Source organism: Lonchura striata, chromosome 4, assembly GCF_046129695.1.
Source record: "Lonchura striata isolate bLonStr1 chromosome 4, bLonStr1.mat, whole genome shotgun sequence".
In the NCBI taxonomy this organism is placed as follows: Eukaryota; Metazoa; Chordata; class Aves; order Passeriformes; family Estrildidae; genus Lonchura; species Lonchura striata.
In genome coordinates, this window is record NC_134606.1 from 26,207,893 (window position 1) to 26,227,070 (window position 19,178).

The following is a 19,178-nucleotide window of genomic DNA, read 5'->3' on the forward strand; positions in this document are numbered from 1 at the left end:
GGCCCCAGTTCACCATAGGTTCACGGCTGACAAATTCTGATACACATGTATTTACCCTGATGCCCTACCACCACCTTTACTATTACAGACCTCCAGTTTAACTTCAGAATTCAATTCACTAGTCTCAGTAATGCATCAGTACTGACATTTATGAGGAGAGATCTGACCTCAGACACTGCTGCAACAGTTATGCTTAGATTATTACCGATTGAGTAATGGACTCAGATGCTGTTCACATTAGAACACCCAGGAAAACAATATTTTTTGGGTAGTAAGCAAGTTGTAAGTACATCTTTAAAAACGTACCTCTAATATAAAAACGTCTTATAAGTACTTCACATAAATTAAGCAACTGCAGAATGGATTAACTGCACAGTTAGAATGGAAGTTCAAGCAACACTTCAATAACCACAAGACTACTTCAAAATTCAAGTTATGTTTCTATACTCAGTATTACTTTGCAAATATTATTTACAATACATAATTTTTTAACAATGTGAGAATGAATACATGGCAGAAATAATGCGATATTTTAAAGTGAATCTGCCATTACGCCTATTAGTACACATCTGGTAAACCACCTAAGCTTGGGGTAAATCAATGTATCAACAAGAAATAAGAGAAAAGTGCCACTTCAGCCATCCTAGGAAAATCTATTTCCAACAAAAAGTTGACATTCTTGTTGACGTACTCCAGACTGCAGTTGTGTTCACAGCAGTCTTCAAGGTCTTGGGATGTAGGACAAAAACCTCCTCTAGAGAAAACTGTAGGCAGTAGAGTTGTTGCCAAGATCATGTTCTTTACATATATTCTACTGATCCCAATTCAAGAAGATACTTCAGTATGCACGTACACTGAAAGCTTACAGATTCAGTGCCACTACTGCAGCTAGAAGCATGATAACCTACCACTGCTGACTGTAACAGCCTTTCCTTAAAAATCCTATGTAAGAAATGTTAGTATAAACTGCTGTAAAAAAAGAAACCCTGGAAGGCATGCAGTTACTTCATACAAATCGATGTAAACACAAACGAGGGCCGTCCCTGTGGCAGTTTGTGTTAGTGCGTGGCCCCGCACGGGTTGACGGGGGTCTGACAGCCCATGTTCTGCCCGGTCACCTGGAGCTTGAACAGCGTCCCGTCCGCACACATGCACAGCTTGAAGCGCAGCCAGTTGCCGTTATTGAACTGCTCCCCGTAAGAAGAACTCGGCAGTCGTGACGGGCTGACCATCACTGTTCCATTCAGGATGATGCTGTTTTCCTATTAAGGAGAAAAAAACAAAAAGAAGTTATAGAACTACAACCTCTAATGTAAATGTTTCTGAGAAGGACGAGCTGGTTTAATGGATAAATAACATTTCTTGGATGGCTGTAGAATCAACAATAATAAAAAAGGTATGTATACAAATGTTTAATTTTTTAATGAAAATTATAGCGATGCCTATGGATTTCTAGTCAGTGATGTACTTTGCTATTCCAGTGGTGGATCGATATAGAGAAAGACAGCAGTAGGGTGACTTTTCCCTTTACATTCTTACTAGCAATTGCAGTAAGTGTAAAACATGGACATGAAACTGAAATTGAATTCATACATGAAATTCATTCACACTTGAAAGTGCATATACCTCTATTTTTATCCTTCTTTTCCATCATTCCATATATACTGCCATCTTAATCTCCAAAAATGTTAAAGCAGTGCTAGTGAGTCTTACAGCAGCACCACAGAAGGTAATACTCCAAACTATATGCTCTGCTCTTCTGGCAAAGGTTGTCAATCCTGGTTAAGCTTCCAGAGGAAATAAACTCCTTTTGGTATTCATGTCAGTAGAGAGGCCAATAGCTTAGCTTTAACTGCATAGTAGGTTTTTGGTATTTTAACAGTAGTAAATCAATGTTACCTGAAGCTACTCAAACACTACTTAACAGCAAAGTAATAAATAATCTGTTTAAATCCTACTAAATATACTGCATGAGTAATTTATATAAAATTGAAACTACATAAAACTACATCAGTTTACTATCAACCTAAATTTGAAACTAAGCTGTTAAAAAAAAATCCTTTAATTTGAAATACTTACTGCTTTAAGTTCCATATTTCCACCCATTCGAAACTCAATTGTCTTCCCTGTGATGAAAACACCTTCATTTCCCCGGACAATGGCACGACCATCAACCTTTATGTTCAGATCACTGGTTGCATTGCTGGTAATCTAAGAACACAACCAAAAAAACTGTATTACAGATTAGTAAAAATGTGCCACTAGTGTTTGAGTAACTTTAATTACCCTAAAAGTAGTGCTGAGCAATTTAATAAAAAACTTGAAAGTACTTTTTTCCCTCCTCCTACTTCTGCAGCTTCTGCATATTTGTTATTTTCCATGTTCAATTTCAAAATAGGATTACTGAATTTTAGAAGGTATGTAAAATTAATTTTTTGTATAAAGATAACAATTCATATGAAAATTTTAATGGGATACACAGCTAACCCTGGTACCAAATACAGGCTTCCTGTTAAAACAGATTATGTAAATTTACCCCTCTGTTTTCACTTAATCTGTTCCTCCTATGTATTTATAGTTGAGGGTGTTTTTTAAGCAACAGGATTGCTCACTGCTTCCAAAGGCACACTCAATCCTCTATACCACTAACCCTACTCTACTGTTAGACAAACGATGGGCTGTATTCTCATTACTTACAAAATACAAGAAACATACCCTCTCTGTAGAGGCCTTTTGTACATTCAAGATTTTAACTCCATTTGGCAGATGAAACTCATGAGTTTCATAGTCGGTGCTGAACAAAGTATTTTGTGTTCGTGGGTCAACAAATTCCATTCCAATATCGCTGGTAATAGAAGTTTTGTCTTTTTCTACACTAAGCTTGGTTGTTCCTTGCTGAAATACAATCTTCAGAAACAAAGACATGAACTTAATGATGCTTCAAATGTAACATTTATTAGCAATGTGAGTGTAATTCTGAAGTGTCGCTCACAAACTGTCAATTCATGGTATAACTTACAGGCTGATTATTCCCAGTGATCACCAAGTCTTCATTTCGTCTCCCTCCTACAGTGCTTTTATATAAGGGATGTATAACACCCATGTCAGACACCTGCTTAAACCGCAGCAAGCCACTCTCATGGAATTCCATACTGTCACAACCATTGGGACCAATTCTTATCACTGCCCAGATAACCAGGGTAATCTGAAAGAGAAACACATTTTCAAGGATTATGGTGGTTGTTTGGATCTTTCTACCACAATTATTGTATAAATTAGATATTTTATTTGAACAATTATTAATGCCAGTGTTTAAGTGAGCTTTAAGTGTGAGTTGACTTTAGTTTGTTCCTACTGAAAACATCATAACACATTTAATTATGAAAAGCATTTTAAATTATTTTTAGACATACTTGAAACAGTAACTGAAATGACTTATATATATATGAAATATTAAATCACATCCATGGTTATATCTTTTTTCTACTTAAGGGTAATAATTACTTAAACAAATTTCCTGAACAGTTCAGCTTGGTATATACTTAACGTTGAACTGCAAGAATGCATCCTCACAGATGGATGTGCAATTATGAAAAATAATTTATTATTTCTCATTGACCAAGTAATAAAAATGTGGTTATTAGAACAATGAAGCTTTAAATTGCAGTGGCTGGTTAATTCTGAATGTTCACATACAGCTCTGTAACGTAAAATATTAAAATATAACCATGTTTTATATGCCATATATCCCGAATGCCTATGTACGAGTAACACTTCTCATGGGATGACCATGATAACCAAAATAATCATGCCTGAGCTTACATCATTCTTCTTAACCTTGCTCAGACTACAAAAGAACTAAAAAGAATGCAGAAAAATGAGAATCTCCTTCAGTATGTGTTAAGTCCTCAGCCATACTGGAAACTTTTTTTTTACTGAACTGTCAGAATGAAATATGACCTAATGCTGCTTACACTATAGCTATTATACTCACAATCAGATTGATGACAGCCAAAATAAAAAGAACAACAATCACACATATGGCCAAGTTGCCTTTCCTGCCACGTAAGCCTGTCTTATGGAGACGGTCTTCATCAATTGGAATGTATCCTGCTTTGAAGTTACTGTTGTGCTCCTTATTAACATTCCTGCGTTCCACAGCCTTCTCTCGCATAGACTTCTTCACCGGGCCGTTAGAGCTTTGCTGTAACACAAGGCATGGGTTAGCTTTAAAAGGCATGTAAATTACCTACAATGGCGCACATATATGTATGCAAAAAATGTAAATTGACTAGTGGAATATATTAGATATTATGTTCAGTATTTAATTTAAGTCTGACACCCAGCTATCAGAATACACTTAGAACCACAGCAACCTCTGCTAGGACAATCACTAAATTTAAAATACAGATACTTTCAGACAATATATGGCTTAATATATAATTTTAATCATGGCAGATACGAATTATTAATGACATTATTACAGTTAAAAAACTAAAACAAGCTACCAAGAAATTAATCAAGTTTTTACCTCTCAGGGATGATACAGGACATAATCCTGTAGGTCATCTGCCAATACACATGATTTTAGTTCCCTCCATGCTCATATGTGATGGACTCTCAGTGACTATTCAAAAAAAGTGTGGTGGATACAGTTTTTAAATTAGTTTGACAGCGCAGGGTTTGCATTCAACTCTTGCTGCTTGCATACAGCATTGAGAAAGATACTGTGAGGCTTCAAACCTGGCACGGGGAACTTGGTCAGCATAGCTTTCAGGTAATAATCTGAAGTTATGAAATTGTAAGGGATATCCTGTCAATGTAACAAATTAACAGAGGAAACTCTTGTACATATTCATAGTGAAATTAACGTTTAAAGTATTTTCGTAGCTGTCCAAAAATTTGTTCTACTTCCCTTGAACGGAACAGTTTGTTATTTAGTGATTCACGTTTTCAAAGGAGCTTGATCTTTTGGATGGAATTAAGTTTGTTCACTTCAAACGAATCCTAAAGCTACACCTGAAGTAACTGCACTCGCACATATCTACACTGATATAACGAGTAACAACACCGCGTTTTCTTCCGCTGCTGAAGAACTATAAGAGATGGTGTTGAGAAAGGTGCTTGACCCGGACGAGTTTGTGGAGGCTTGGCTCCCTCGGAGATGTTCTGGGCGCAGCGTGACCCTGCAGAACTCACACAAGCTGCGGGCCCCGCAGGCACCCGCGGCTGCGTCTGGCCCCCGGCCAGCGCCAAGCGCCAGCGCGCCAACGCCAGGCGCCTCGCTCCCGGCGCGCCAAGGATTCCTGTGCCACAGCCCCGCGCCTGCGGGCCGGACGGCGCCGCTGCAGGCCGCCCCGCCCGGACGGCAGGCTCGGGCCGCCTCTCCCCGGAGGAGAGACACTGCCGGGCACAAGGCGGCAAGCGCCGCCCGACCGCCGTTTCTCCCCTCCCCAGCCGGAGCGCTTCGGCACCGCACCAGCCTCGCCCACCGTCGCGAAAATGGCGCCCCCGTCCGAGCGTCCCTTCCGCTTGCAGCACCCCCGCGCCTGCTCCCCGCGGTCCCGCTCCCCCCTGGCCCCGGCGGGGACGGCGCCGCTGCCTCCCCGTGCCCGCGTCCCGTTGCGAACGGACCTGCTCGGGAGCGGCCGCCGCCATCTTTTCGCGCCGCCGCCGCTGCGCGGGGGCCGCGCGCGCCCCCTGCGGCCGCTCGCGGGCCGGGTGCCTGCGGCTCGCGCCCACCGGTGCCACCGGGCGGCCGCGGGCCGTTCTCGCGCCGCTCCCCCATTACCGTGGCACCGCCATCGCCGCGCCGGCCGCTCCCACACCACCGCGGCTGCGGAGACCCTCGGACGCGGCCCAGCCCAGGGAAAGGGACCGGGCTGGCATTACCACCTCCGTTACACCTGCGCCGCCTGAAGAGCACTCCCCGAGGGACAGCGGAGCGAACTGACATCTAGCCATGGCCAAGGACTTAAAGAGTCTGGTGGGCGGGGGAAGTGCCCGGGAGATGCACGAGAAGCTGGAGAGCTGGCAGCAGAACTACGAGGTGAGTCCTGTCGCTCCTCGGGGCCGGAGGCGCCCGCTCGGCGTTGCACAGGCCGGTATGGGACCCTGCCCGGCGCGCGCCTCCAGTTAGCGCAGTTTTAATTACTGTTAAGCGCCCACAACTTCGGTTATTTGGCTGTTTGTCCGTGACAAGGTTCCCTGAAAACAAGGGTCGGAATTTAAAAGTGAGGTTTGATCGGTACTGGGTGTGCTTAGAAGAGAGCGTTGAAGACCGATAGGTGGAAGGACGGGTGCCGTTGTGCTCCGAAGGAATCGGCTGTGGGCCAGGGGCTGTCAGGAGAACGTGAGGAGGAAGGCTGCTGAAAGCCAGAACAGGTTATCCAGCATCCAGCTCCTCGGGGTGGGAAACCTGTTGAGTGAAAGGCTGCAGCAAGGCGGCACGGCCGCCGAAGGGCTCAGGAGCGGGCGTGAGGGGAGCTGCCGTTATCAGGGGAAGGCTGCAGACGGGTGTGGTGGGATCCGTGAAGGAGTAACAGAAAACTGAGGAGGTGAAACGGTTGAAGCAGTAGAGAAGGCGTAAAATTTGGGAAAGATGAGACTTTGCTCCGTGGAAAAAAAAATAAATTTTGACAGTTTTCACTCCTGCATCCCCAGATTTCTGTACCTTCCGGATGCAGATAGTTGGTCATGAGCCTGTAACCACTTACTGTCTGCTGTGGTTGGTGAGAAAAGAGATGCAGTGTTTTCCGGGGAAAAGAGTTTTTTTCTTTTACTTCATGGTTGAATAGGAGTTACAGTTACATAGCCAGTGTAACTCTGCGAGATTCACGGCAATGGACAGTTTTAACGAGTTTGGGAGTTGCTGGTAAAACTACCAGAGAGGAAGCCAGAGAAGGAACAGCACCGTGCATTTCAAAATCTTGCAAATGGTTGTTGGAGGTAGACCTTAGGAGGGCTGAGCAGCAGTGGGAGCTGACCTCTCCATCATGAGTTGGTTGGGAATAGTATTTCAGGTCTTGGGAAGATGAACAGTTTCAGGCTGCTGTTGCAGAAAAAGAGGAGCTACCAGATGGAAATACCGTGTTATGTTGCTGTAATGAGCTGGAAAAACACACTTTGCAGATGGGTTCTTGTGAAGGTGAGCAGGTTTACTGTGCTCCCCAAGGTCTGAGGAAAGCATGTTGCAGCAATCAAAACAACACAAGCTGATGGAGGTATGGGCGGGAATTTCAGCTGTTTTGGAAGCTTGTAAAAACCATATGGGTTTTCACCTAGAGGGTGATCTATGTGGACAGTGATAACGCAGGTTACAGGTAAAGATAAGGGAAACAGGTACAAAGTATGTATTTTTCTGGCAGGTGCAGTAGTATCCTGGACAGATTAACCCCATCAACTCCTTTTCAAAATGGCATTTGCTGAAAGTGATGTAGTTTTGCTGTTTCCTAGGTATAATGCTGTATTTTGCTCCTTCAGTAGTATATGTTTCAGTTTCTAACTTAAAAATCAGGTAAAATTGCATGGAGGCTTCATGTGACTGCTGACAAAGCAATATAAGAACCTTATATGTATTATTTCTTATGGAAAACCAGATTTTGGACTAGTTTTTAAGTCCAAAAATATGCTAGATTATTATTTTAATAACTGTTGAAAGATTTTAACTCAACTTCAACTTGTGGTTGCATCCTGTTTATGATGGAAAAGGAGTACGTTTTCTCAAATAGTGAATGAACTGAGTCATAGAAGTCCTTATGTATTGCTCATTTGCCTATTAGAAATGAGCATTGAACAGTGAGTATTCTAATGGATCCAGTAAGAAAAGGTTGGGAAGATGTAATTATTTGTGGGGGGAAAATGCCATGATTGTAAGAGGAATAACTATAAGTAAGAAAGCCCACACAGATGTAATAATGCACATTAATTTACAGATGAATTCTGCTGATGAAAATCTGAGCAGATGCTGTGAATTATTAAAACTGAACAGTGCAATTCAAAATCAGCTCTTCTCAATTCTAAATGAAACATCTCAAGGAGGTAAATTGGTGCCTTGTCTAATTACTAACACGTTTCACATGTGGCATTTTTTCCAAGTCTGGCTTTTTCTGTAAGTGTTCTCACCATTTCTTAATGTATGTGTTTTCTTAGAAGAATGTGCAGCAAAACTAAAAAGCTGTCTCCTGCCAAGCATATGCTGTGCTGGTTCAGGAAGTGACAAGCCTACTCAGGTGTGTAAGAAACTTACTTTAAGAGACTAGAACTATGTGGATTTATACCTGCAGAGGCTTTCTTACTTAAAGTTATTGAATTTATTAACATTTTTATTTTAAAAATTAAAACAGGACAAATAAAAAGTGATACCCCTTAAGAGTTGTGGTGTCTAGTATAAAGCAGGAGTGGTGGTCTGCCAAAACCCCCGCAAAATATAAAATAACAAAGTTATTAAATGATACTACACCAGGCATACCAGTTACAGATTCGTAATTGCATGTGACATTCAAAATTTAAAGAAAAGCCTGTTGCACAGTTACTTATTTAATTCCAGTAAAGGCAGCTACATGTATAGTAGTGTGCTTTCTGGAAAGATAATACTTGCCTTCTGTGTTCTGATAACTTTTTCTGTTGTTTTGTACACATGAATTCCCAAAAAGTTTACTTGAGTTGGTGATTTAGTCAATCAGAAGGTGACTAACTGAAAAAGAACAACTGTGCAACACATCTGCAAAATGCTTTGTTCTGATGATTCGGGAAGTAAATCTGCATATGCTGACCTTCCATAATTCCTGCCATGAGGTATAAAATAAATGAATATTTTATTTTATATAATTGAGTCTTTCTTTGGTGTGCCTGAAAGGTATTGCTTATGTCTCAGAGAGAATGCAATAGCTTTTGTTCTCAGTTTCTTTAGAAATGGTTGTTGCTGAAATATTTAGAAATACATCTGCCCATAATGCTCTAGTACTTTACTGAGGGAATCTATAACGTAGAACATTCAGACAGTGTGACTTCATTTCCTGGTAGGATTCAACTGAAGGAGAGCTACAGCTGAGAGATTTGGCCTGCAAACCAAAATGTGAACTTCAAGACCTGGAGGACAAACTAAATGAAACTCGTGTGCAGATCAACCAGATGGAACGAGAGTAGGGAGATTAACTGCAGTTCTTTCTGTTTGCTTTTTGGTTTTTTTTCCCTTGATTTCTAAAGGTTGATGGAGATTTATAAAATGTTTGATTTCTGGCCTAAAACCAGAGTTTCAAACTCTTAGTTCCGTATCGTGTGTATATATATCCAAAGTGGTGTACAAATAATACAGTCACATCCACATTCATAAATTGACTTGGTAAGTTTTGCTTTTGGCAGAGGTGTTGAAAAACATGCCAGTATTCTACATAAAAAGGTTTTGCATAGTCCATGACAATCCCATGTGGAGTTATGGTCTATGAAATGTTGCATGCTGAGCAAACCTTAAATAAAAAAATCAATTGAGTAGCTACAGTGGAACATTTATTGAAGGACCTACAACATGTCACAATTAATTATGCAATGTAATTGATATGTAAATATCTGAGAAGATAAAAGCCACTGGAGGAAGAGAGTTGGATTTTCAGATAAGTGAAGAGGCCTGGGGAGTTTTTGCCTAGTTGCATAAAACATATTTTATGGAGCATTATAATATAAAAATTACTAAATTGCTTCCGATACAAGTTTGTGCAGTTATTATCAGTTCCAAGGCCATTTAAGAGGTAGCTCCAAGTGGCACATTCTCATGCATCCTATTAGCATGAGAACAATGAACATTTCACAAGTCTTGGGTCAGTACATTAAGTGTTATAATTTCATGCCTTTGCTAAGTGATTCCAATAATATCAGTTTGGATTTTCCCCATTCCTATTTCTAGAGCTCCTCTTCCCAAATCTGGTTTTCTTTCCCTGTTGTCCTTTACAGTAGAATTCTTTAGCTCTCTACTGTTCTGCTAGAAGTCATTCCTGAAGGAGCTGACTTAGGATGGAACTGGGCCATCTTTCCTCTTAAGCAGATGTTGCTGGCCTTATTACCTGTAGTCATCTCAGTCAGCTTGTTCCTTAAAAAGGTGGAACAAGAATCCTGTCAATTGATAAGTGTTAGAGATTTTGTTGATTCAGATTCTCAAAAATCTCACCAGGGTCCTTCAGTAAAGAAAAGGAAGGACATAGTGAATACCTTCAAAATAAATAGAAAATATATTTTCTTCTTTCCTTCCACTTTTGCTAAGAGAAAAGCAACAGTAATACTGGTGTTTGGAGGGAAAGCAGAGATGTTGGAATAGTTTTTAATGTTAAGTAAGAGTAAAGGACAGAAGATAAACTTCACTGGTTATCTGCCAGTCTTTAAGAATCACTCCTTCTTTTGGGGACAGTAGGAGAAGAATTGTTAGCTTTTGGTATTACTTGACTAAAATCTGTGATATCTTTTGACTGATTAATGTATTACAGCAAAGAAAAGAGTCCAATAACATGACAGAAGACAATATATAGATTCTTAATCTGTAGGAAAGGAAACTGAGATGGTTTAGTTAATATGTTAAATATGAGAAAAAAACTAGTTTGTTTTACTGACCTGATCATCTGAGCTACCATAAGGACACCAAATGTTAACCACTGATTTTTCCTATAGCACACAGTACTATATCCACTTTCCTACCAGAATACACTTATACAATTTAAAAGTAAGATCAAGGGTCTCCTTTGTTTCATTTGTTTTTAAACTCTGGATTTTTCCTGTATTTCAGCATAAGGAAAGCATGCTGAAATTATTCAGCAAACATAAGGAGCTTGCTCAATAATTTTCCTCTTTTTTATGCTCCTGTTGTTTGATGCTGAGGATTAATTGATAGATAGTTTACATTGGTAGAAGGACATCTTGTGACTGACTGTTCTGTGTGATTAAGTCTGAAGGCTTCCCGTGCCGAACAGTGCAGCTTAAGGAGGTTACAGCAACTGGATAACTATGAGCAGAAGATTGAAAAATTGCGGGATGAGATTGCTATGCTGGATTGCAAAAAGTCTTTTATCCAGAGCAGGTAGAGGCCTTACTCAGAGAAGTCACTGAATCATAGAATTTGGTCATGTTAGGTAGCATGAATTTCTTCATCATTTAAATTGAAATATAAACAAAAGCCAAGCTTTTTTACTTCCTTATGAAGGAACGTAAACTCTTTAGAAGATTTGTTCTAGTGCCCAATTATTTTATTTTAAAGCAACTATGTTAGGTTTCAGACAAAAGAGGAAATAATGCACCTTTACAAAATACATGGAGAGCAACTGTATGAAATAGTTTTTTTGTTGATGGGTCCTCTTTTAAAGAATTCTGCCCTGTAGTTGTAGTGTTCAATTTTCACTTGTTTGACTTCAGCCATACTCTTCAGTGCTACTGAAAGAGGAACAAATCTCCAAATTATTACTAGTTAAAAGTGTGTTTCCTAGGAACAAAGTGCTTGGCCTTATATGCTTTACAAATTATTTTTACCATTTATGCTTTAGCCCATAAAACATATTATGAAAATGCCTTCATATTAGACCAACCAGCTTATTTAATCACTTTGGCTTATTTAATCACTTTGGCTCAAAATCTCACATTATCCTTGTAAAAATTAAATTGACAAAGAAATCTGCCTTAGGGAAAAGCATCTGAGGATGGTAAAGTGACATGAAGCTTCTTCGCACATGTGTTGTAGGCTTGCGCGGACCTGCTCTCCTCGCCCGTGCCGTCTGAGGCCCTGTATCTCTCCTCCATGCCGTCTGAGGGCCTGCTCTCCATGCTGTGTCAGGGCCTGCTCTCCACCGTGCCGTGTCAGGGCCTGCTCTCCTCCGTGCCCTGTCAGGGCCTGCTCTCCTCCATGCCCTGTCAGGGCTTGCTCTCCATGCCCTGTTAGGGCTTGCTCTCCATGCCCTGTCAGGGCCTGCTCTCCACCATGCCCTGTCAGGGCCTGCTCTCCGTGCCCTGTTAGGGCTTGCTCTCCGTGCCCTGTCAGGGCCTGCTCTCCTCCATGCCGTCCGAGGGCCTGCTCTCCACCGTGCCGTCTGAGGGCCTGCTCTCCTCCATGCCGTCTGAGGGCCTGCTCTCCTCCACCGTGCCGTCTGAGGGCCTGCTCTCCACCGTGCCGTCTGAGGGCCTGCTCTCCTCCATGCCGTCTGAGGGCCTGCTCTCCTCCACCGTGCCGTGTGAGGAGCTGCTCTCCACCGTGTCGTCTGAGACCCTGTGTCTCTCCATGCCGTCTGAGGCCCTGTGTCTCTCCATGCCGTCTGAGGCCCTGTGTCTCTCCATGCCGTCTGAGGCCCTGCTCTCCTCCACCGTGCCGTCTGAGGCCCTGTGTCCGTCCTCCCAAGTGCCGTGCCCTTTGCGTGAGGCCCTGCTCACCTCCCCGGCTCCGGCGGGGCAGCGCTTCACACCGTGCCTGCCTCATAGCTCGCTATAACTTCATTTATGCTAAAGAACGCTTGGAGGCAGAGGCCACCTTGAAGCAATACTTCTGTGACTTGGAGACCATACATAGGATATTATACATTGCAGCTGTGGTAAGAAAGAAATATTATTTCTTAATTTACAGGCTGGAGGTGTGTTGTGAGACACTATGTCTGCACTGGATTAAATTGTGGGTAAATTAGCATTTCTGTCAAGTGCAGAAAAACTTTCTTCCTTTTTTTATTTGATTTTTCTTTCTTCCCCTCACACTTCCACATTGAACTCTCAATGTAGTGTCCTACCTGACCTGTCCCCAGATTGGAACAGAGTCAATGATTTGTTGTACAGGTACTAAAAGAAGACTGATTTGGTCTGAAAAGTAGATGATATCTGCAGTGAGCAACATTGCCTTAGTTAGAAAAATTCTTTTGGAAATGCTATATTAAATACTACGACATTACAAAGCTAAAAATCTTTCCGCATCACGCTTTCCTTATGCTTGTAGCTATGTACTTCTTTAATTTAATTGGGTCCCTTGAAACCACCTAGGTACCCCACATGTTCTTTATGTTTGCAGGAATCTTTCCGTTCGGCAAAGATGGCCTTCTGGAAGGTCAGAATAAATGTAAAAGACACTTTGGCTGTATGTCACAGAGGGGGACCTTCGTCACTTGAAATTGCTGTCCTGGATTATATAGCTTGCCACAAGGATCTGTATGATGTTTGTTGCAGTGTCCATGTAAGTCAAGGGCAGTGGGGAAGTGACGTGGGTTCTCTTTCAGGAGCTAGTAAATTCAGAATATGTAAATTAGAAGTGCACTGTAACCTGAAGGAGAAAAGAGTTACTGGATGGACTTTGTCTTGTAGCAGTTTACTTTCTAGAACAATAGTGCTGGGACTAGTATATGTATGACTTAGTAATAGCTTGGTTGATTTGTTTGTAGCAGCACATTTTTTCTGAAGCTGTTGTTTTCTGGAATAGTCCAAGGCAACATTACTGTGAGCTTTTTATACTGATTTTTAAATGTGGAAAGCTGAGAGGCATATTTAGGGGGGGATTTCTATACTTGCTTGTGAATAAAATTGTTAGTGGGTACAAATTACTCATGTATGTTTATTTGCAGGAAGTAGTTTGCACCATGAACAAGAACCCAAAGTTTCTATGTCCAGGACAAGTTGATTTCATTGTGATCAGCCCTTTGATTCGAGAGTTGTGCTGTTTGGCTTTTTCAATGCAGACACTCATTCCTCCTCTTGATGTTGCCTTTGGTATTGATGGAGAATGCTTCAATAGGAACATGTAAGAAATTTTTATATTCAGTCAGACTCTTACCATTAAAGATTTTGTAGTCTACTTGTTTCCTAATTAATATAGCAGTTCAAGATTGCTAAACATTAATTTGGGGCAAAACCCCCTGGCCTGTAGTGAATTTGGTATGTCTTTAAGGTTTAGGATAGTGTATAAATACTAGCATGTACACAAGTGTTATTTTTTTTTTAGTGAACAGCAGAGCAATTTTCTGGATACATTTCAGTCTCAAAAGCATATTTGATTTATCATTTAAGAAGCAAATAATCATCAGTTTTCCCAGTTTAGTCTCTATCTGTCTTTTTAAAAATGTTTGCATCTTTGTTCCTCCTTACTGGCCTGTTCTGTAAAAGTCATATTTACTGAGATCTGGCAGTTGGTGTCATTACCAGGATCATCAACATTTTTGCTGCAACCTCCAGGCTGTGGCTGCTGTACAACATACGAGTTGTATGCTCCCATATGCTCCCATCTCTTCTGGTTTAGAGCTGGGCAAAACCAAAACTACCTCTTAAAAATGGAAATTTTGTTAATCATTTTTCTTTCTTCTGTAGGGTCAAGCTGCTTTTTTAGCAGACAGAGAACTGTAGGGTGCTTCCATGTTGTCAAGAAAATTAATGGGATTGATAAGTCATAAAAAATTGCTCTAAAATGTGAAGCACCTTACATCACTAAGGCGGTTTCTAGTAATAATTTAGAATAGAATGGAACTCGGGTTGTGAAGAGCTTGCGAAGTCAAGGAGAGAAATAGAGAAGATGAAAGTAGACTCTCAACAGGAGAGTGCAAAATCATACAGGACTACTCAATGATCCTAGTCAAATACAGGACAGTTAGCTTTTGACACTCAAAGCTGTTGGCTAAATTAAGAAGCACCAATACTGTGGTATACTCTTGAGATGCTTTCTCCACCTACTTGGTGTGTATGGCCTTAAGAAACCATATGTAATGTGTTTTTGTGTGCTGCTGTGGGAGACACATACTCATATCTGTCTATCTAGCTAGATAAATGTGGCATATGTGTATGTTTACATGTATAACATGTATATGTGGTACACAGAGATGGAGCAAATTAAAATTGTAGAAATTAAAATATCTGTTTATTATGTGTGATAGCATTCTACAAAGGGCCAACCAAACATTGTTGTACCCTATGCCTTGCTTCATGCCTCTGGTTATGACGTTGTTTTATATAACTTGCTATTGTAATACATTACTAAAGTATAGATGCATTGCTTTTAATACAATTTCTATTATTTTGTATTTGTTTTAAGTTTGACTCCATAAAGCCAAATGTGTTATTTATCCTTAAAGGGGGCTTGTTCTAGCAAGTATTCTAGGAAGAGGGGATGACTGTGTCTGCCAAATTGCTGCTCAGAAGGTTTAATCTGTCAGTGGACACAGAGGCCCTGGCTTGTGTGGGGCTTATGGAAAAATTAAGGTCGAGTTGCCTTCTGAAGTGTGAGATGGCTTTATTAGAATGTCTGTCAGTATAAGTAAACAGTATGTTCTGCTAAGTCTGTCTTCCAAGTCCATTTCTTTTACAGGATCACATAAAGAATATGTATTTTTGTGATGTGGAAACATATCATAGCTGTAGCTACTTTTTATCAGCATTGATGATTTGGAACATACTTATCTTTTGGCATTTATATGCAGACATTTCTTGTACTGTTTGTTTCAACAGGTACTATCGTAGCTTTGACTCAGATTTCACAGCTCCCTTTGTGGCCTATCACGTGTGGCCTCCTCTGATAGAAGATGGTACTGTAATTGTGAAGGGAGAGGTAGTCACAAAAAAATTTACGGTATGTATTTTGTTAAAGAAATATGTTAAGGGAAGTCAGTGGATTTCAACACTGTTTATAAAATTTAAAAAGATATGTTTTTAACTGTTCCTTATATGGGTGGAGTAGTATATAAAGTATCAATTAGGTTTTAGTGCCTCATCCTGTATATAGGTTGAATAGTTCCCTTTTCCTTAATGCATTAATTATGCAGATGTATGCTGGTTGTCAGAGCCTGTTCTAAGGAGAAAGCTTACTTTTGTTTCCTCTCTGTCTTCAGACCTTGTCTCCAGCATGTCAAGTCTGCTTGCAGAATATGTCTTTATTAAACCTTCTCTCTCCTAAGAGGTTTATCAAACTTTTCTCTTGTAGTGTCCTCGCAGATGCAGACTTAGAAGCAGAAGCTGCAGCTGTGGCCGTCCTCTGCTGTGTGGTCAAGTAAGCCTCAGCTGAATGTTTGTAGTGTTAACAGCATCAAATATTTTAACTAGGAACATAGACAACCTGTTAAAAATTCTGATGTGCCACATGTACATTTTAACACTGGGGATAAGTGCCTTTGCTTTATGGTCTTGAATGAGGTGAAGCTGAACAGACAGATAATTATTGCCTGGTATAATGATCAGTAGAGATACTGTATGAGAAGTAGATTATAGTTAAATTCCCAGAAGTATCAACTGTGTATCTTGTATTGCTTTGCCCCTACTGACCTTGCTTTAGTGACCTTCTGAATAAATAATTGCATCATCTGCAAGTGTTTCAGTCATTTTGGAGTATATATACAACACATAGTTCCTGCCTCCTGGAATTAATACCCTAAATTTACTCCTAATTTACTAAATGCATCAAGGGAGCAAAAAATAAGTGTAGGGTGAGCAGGAAGGGAAGGTGGTACAAATAAAATATGTGAAACTTTAGCGGAGTTCTGCATACCATATGGTTACAAAACATTTTTAATTATTTCTGTTAAAAATGTGTATATTTTTTTAATTGTTAGCCAATCTTATTAAATGGATATAGGTGCCCTCAACTTAAACTCAGGTGCCCTCAACTTAAAATATTGAAAATGTGAGAGGCTTTGTGTAGGGCTCCCTTTTTTGTGTGTGTGTGAAGGCTGTGAAAAAAAACTAGAAAATTGTTGAACTTGACTTAGTAAGATTAGAGCTGCACTGATAGATGTGCAGATTTTCTGAATGCTGATGGGTCCCCAGGTGGCTTTCCTGGTTACAGTTCTTGGCACACCTGATTTTCCTTTTCTGTTTGTCTTGCAGGTGCCTCGAAGCCGCAGTCTTTCAACAGTGAGGGTCAAAAGTAAGTGGGCATGTTAGTTCCTAGTGATTCATGGTTTTCACACTAAGCCCTTGAACGATTGAACAAAAGAACAAAATAACGTGTTGAATGTCTCCAATTCTAAAATACTTGCCGAAGTCTTAAATTGGGTAGCCCTTTTTTTATGTGTGGAAAAAGGCTGAGATTTCTTACATGGAGGAAAGCTTGTTTTTTCACTCTACTTGGACCATTGTCGTGGTTTCTCTCTGCTGGTTGCCTTCACTGTGGCCAGTGCTGTAGTCAGTGAAACTTGCTTCCTTCCCTACACAAGAGAGAGTTTGCTGATGCACACTGCTGTTCTTCCTGCCTTTCAAATTCCAAAGAATTGGCTAAGTGGTGGCAGTGAAGTGAGCGATTTCAGGCAGTATGAATGTGTGCCTATCTTGAAGCCAGCCCAATTTAGAGATTTAGAAAATATAGTTGCACTGAAATGTATCTTTTCCTTCCATAGGGCGCTGCTAACTGAACATCCTCCTGCAGTGCAGTACATCTGGATTCAACAACTTTGCTGGTGCCATTTCTTTTCAGAAATACTTAAATCTCTCAATAATGCAAATGGCAATTGTCACTCCAAATGGAGTTTGTGTTCAGTGTGGTTTTTTTTACAATTATAGAAGGCTTATTTATAATTTTAAAAATTAAACCCTTTTGATTTAAAAAAAAAAAGTCCATGCAATACAGGATCATTTGGCAAAATTTGCAAAGCTCTCAGGAACCTATGATGTAATCTTGCAGATGGAGATAGAATTATTGCATCTAGAATGTTTGCTTCCCTCAGATTCCAAATGATGCAGTTTATCTTGACAGGATGTTTAAGATAACCTATATGGTGAATATTGCAGAGTGTTGAGATTAGCTGTTACTTGAAATCAATGTAATTAATAGGTGCTTAATTTAGAATTTTAGAAAATAGCAATGATCACAGGATATGGCAGTCTCACACAGCAACCTTTTAATACATCCTTGTGATAAACTGAATTTTCTAACTACAATGCAGAAGTTGCATAGAACAGTCAAAAACTCCAGCAATCCCCAGGGCTTAATTGACATTTATGGATGAATGTTCATGTGTCCTTTAGGAAGGCAGTAATAGTCCTTGTTTAAATACATTCTAACTTATAAATTATTATAATAAATATTTGTAGTTTGATACTAGAAGTATTTTGAAAGTGTGCCACTGAGTATTTATAGACTTGAAATATTTGATTGAGGCCTCTTCAGTGTCACACTTAATGGGCTTTCATACTGTATTGATATATCAGTAATTGTTGTGTATACAGTGAAACAATCCTGTCCAGTTAACTCTTATTGTGGGCATTTATTGCGCTTTAAGGGTAAAAATTGGAGAGACCTGAAGAGATTTAACAGTGATAAGATGTGGGGTGACATACCAATCCCATTTGTACTGGTTGGCTCTCTGAGCCAAAAAGAGATGACCAGAGCCTGGAAAGGGTGTGCAGGTCAGTGGAGAACACCTGAAGGAATAGCAGCAAGGAATTCCAGCCATTGCAGGCAGAGAGTCAGCTTCACCAGGGGCCCAGCGTAAATCCTCTATTATAAAAAAAGCAGGTAGGATGGGAAGTAAACAGGAGAAACTATAGACATGCACAAGCCTGCAGGGCTACGGTCCATATTGGCATTCTGAGAAGTGGTGGGATGGCTCCTGTGTCTGGAGGGCTGGAATGGAAAGGCAAAGGCACTTTATGAGGGAAAGGCATGGGAGACAAATGGTATTGTCCTCTCAAAATGGTATTGTCGACCAGCTGGAGTGCATGGAGCTCTGCCTGGGCATAAATGAGAGCTTATGGGTAAGGATTAAAGGGAGGGCAGGAGCGAGTGGAGAGCTGCTAGAGGCCACCTGGCCAGAAGACTGAGTCAACGAAGCCCATTAGAGACAGGTAGGAGCAGCCTCGTGTTTGCAAGCCCTGGTCCTTGTGAGAGACTTCAACCACCCTTATACCTATTAAAGAGACAGCACAGCAGGGCTCCGGCAGTTCAGGAGGTTCCAGAAGTGCACTGATGGTAGCTTCTCCAAGTGACAGAGGAACCAATGAGGGGAGATGTATGCTGGACCTTATTCACACCAACAAGGAGCAGCTGGTGGGGAATGTGAAGCTCAAGGGCAGCTTGAGCTGCAGTGACCACAAAGTGTAGTTTGAGATCCTTGAGTCAATGAGAAGAGTGAGAAGCAAGCTTGCTACCCAGCGCTTCAGGAAAACAGACTTCGGTTTATTCAAGGATCTCCTTGATAGACTGCTGTGGGATTGAGCCCTGGAGGGTAGAGCAGCCCAAGAGAGCAGCATGATATTCA

The 19,178-nt window shown here is 40.8% G+C and overlaps 2 protein-coding genes across 2 annotated transcripts; one reads left to right on the forward strand and one right to left on the reverse strand.

The window, feature by feature from the left end:
* Positions 1–944: 944 nt before the first annotated feature.
* Positions 945–5,695, reverse strand: SGCB (sarcoglycan beta). Its single transcript, XM_021528637.2, has 6 exons — positions 5,635–5,695; positions 3,995–4,204; positions 3,020–3,205; positions 2,716–2,907; positions 2,080–2,211; positions 945–1,262 (listed from the first exon to the last, which is right to left on the reverse strand). Exons 1-6 carry the CDS (start codon positions 5,656–5,658, stop codon positions 1,059–1,061), a joined length of 948 nt encoding a protein of 315 aa, XP_021384312.1. The 5' UTR covers positions 5,659–5,695; the 3' UTR covers positions 945–1,058.
* Positions 5,696–5,962: 267 nt separating this feature from the next.
* SPATA18 (spermatogenesis associated 18) lies at positions 5,963–17,442 on the forward strand. The gene is made up of 11 exons (XM_021555805.3): positions 5,963–6,104; positions 6,664–6,731; positions 9,025–9,143; positions 10,931–11,062; positions 12,014–12,557; positions 13,022–13,183; positions 13,569–13,744; positions 15,439–15,559; positions 15,911–15,976; positions 16,810–16,849; positions 17,319–17,442. The coding sequence occupies exons 1-11, from the start codon at positions 5,963–5,965 to the stop codon at positions 17,327–17,329; spliced, it is 1,581 nt and encodes a 526-aa protein (XP_021411480.1). The 3' UTR covers positions 17,330–17,442.
* Positions 17,443–19,178: the final 1,736 nt, after the last annotated feature.

What these genes read in the sequence shown, in the direction of transcription:
- SGCB (XM_021528637.2), bottom strand. Translation starts at nt 5,658, where the DNA reads ATGGCGGCGGCCGCTCCCGAGCAG. An exon ending in TCACTGGGAATAATCAGCCT is followed by an intron (nt 2,908 to 3,019) that starts GTAAGTTATACC and finishes TTGTTTCTGAAG; the next exon opens with ATTGTATTTCAGCAAGGAAC. An exon ending in AAAAGGCCTCTACAGAGAGG is followed by an intron (nt 2,212 to 2,715) that starts GTATGTTTCTTG and finishes TTGTGTTCTTAG; the next exon opens with ATTACCAGCAATGCAACCAG.
- SPATA18 (XM_021555805.3), top strand. Translation starts at nt 5,963, where the DNA reads ATGGCCAAGGACTTAAAGAGTCTGGTGGGCGGGGGAAGTGCCCGGGAG. An exon ending in ATGTTTGTTGCAGTGTCCAT is followed by an intron (nt 13,184 to 13,568) that starts GTAAGTCAAGGG and finishes GTTTATTTGCAG; the next exon opens with GAAGTAGTTTGCACCATGAA. An exon ending in GAATGCTTCAATAGGAACAT is followed by an intron (nt 13,745 to 15,438) that starts GTAAGAAATTTT and finishes TTGTTTCAACAG; the next exon opens with GTACTATCGTAGCTTTGACT.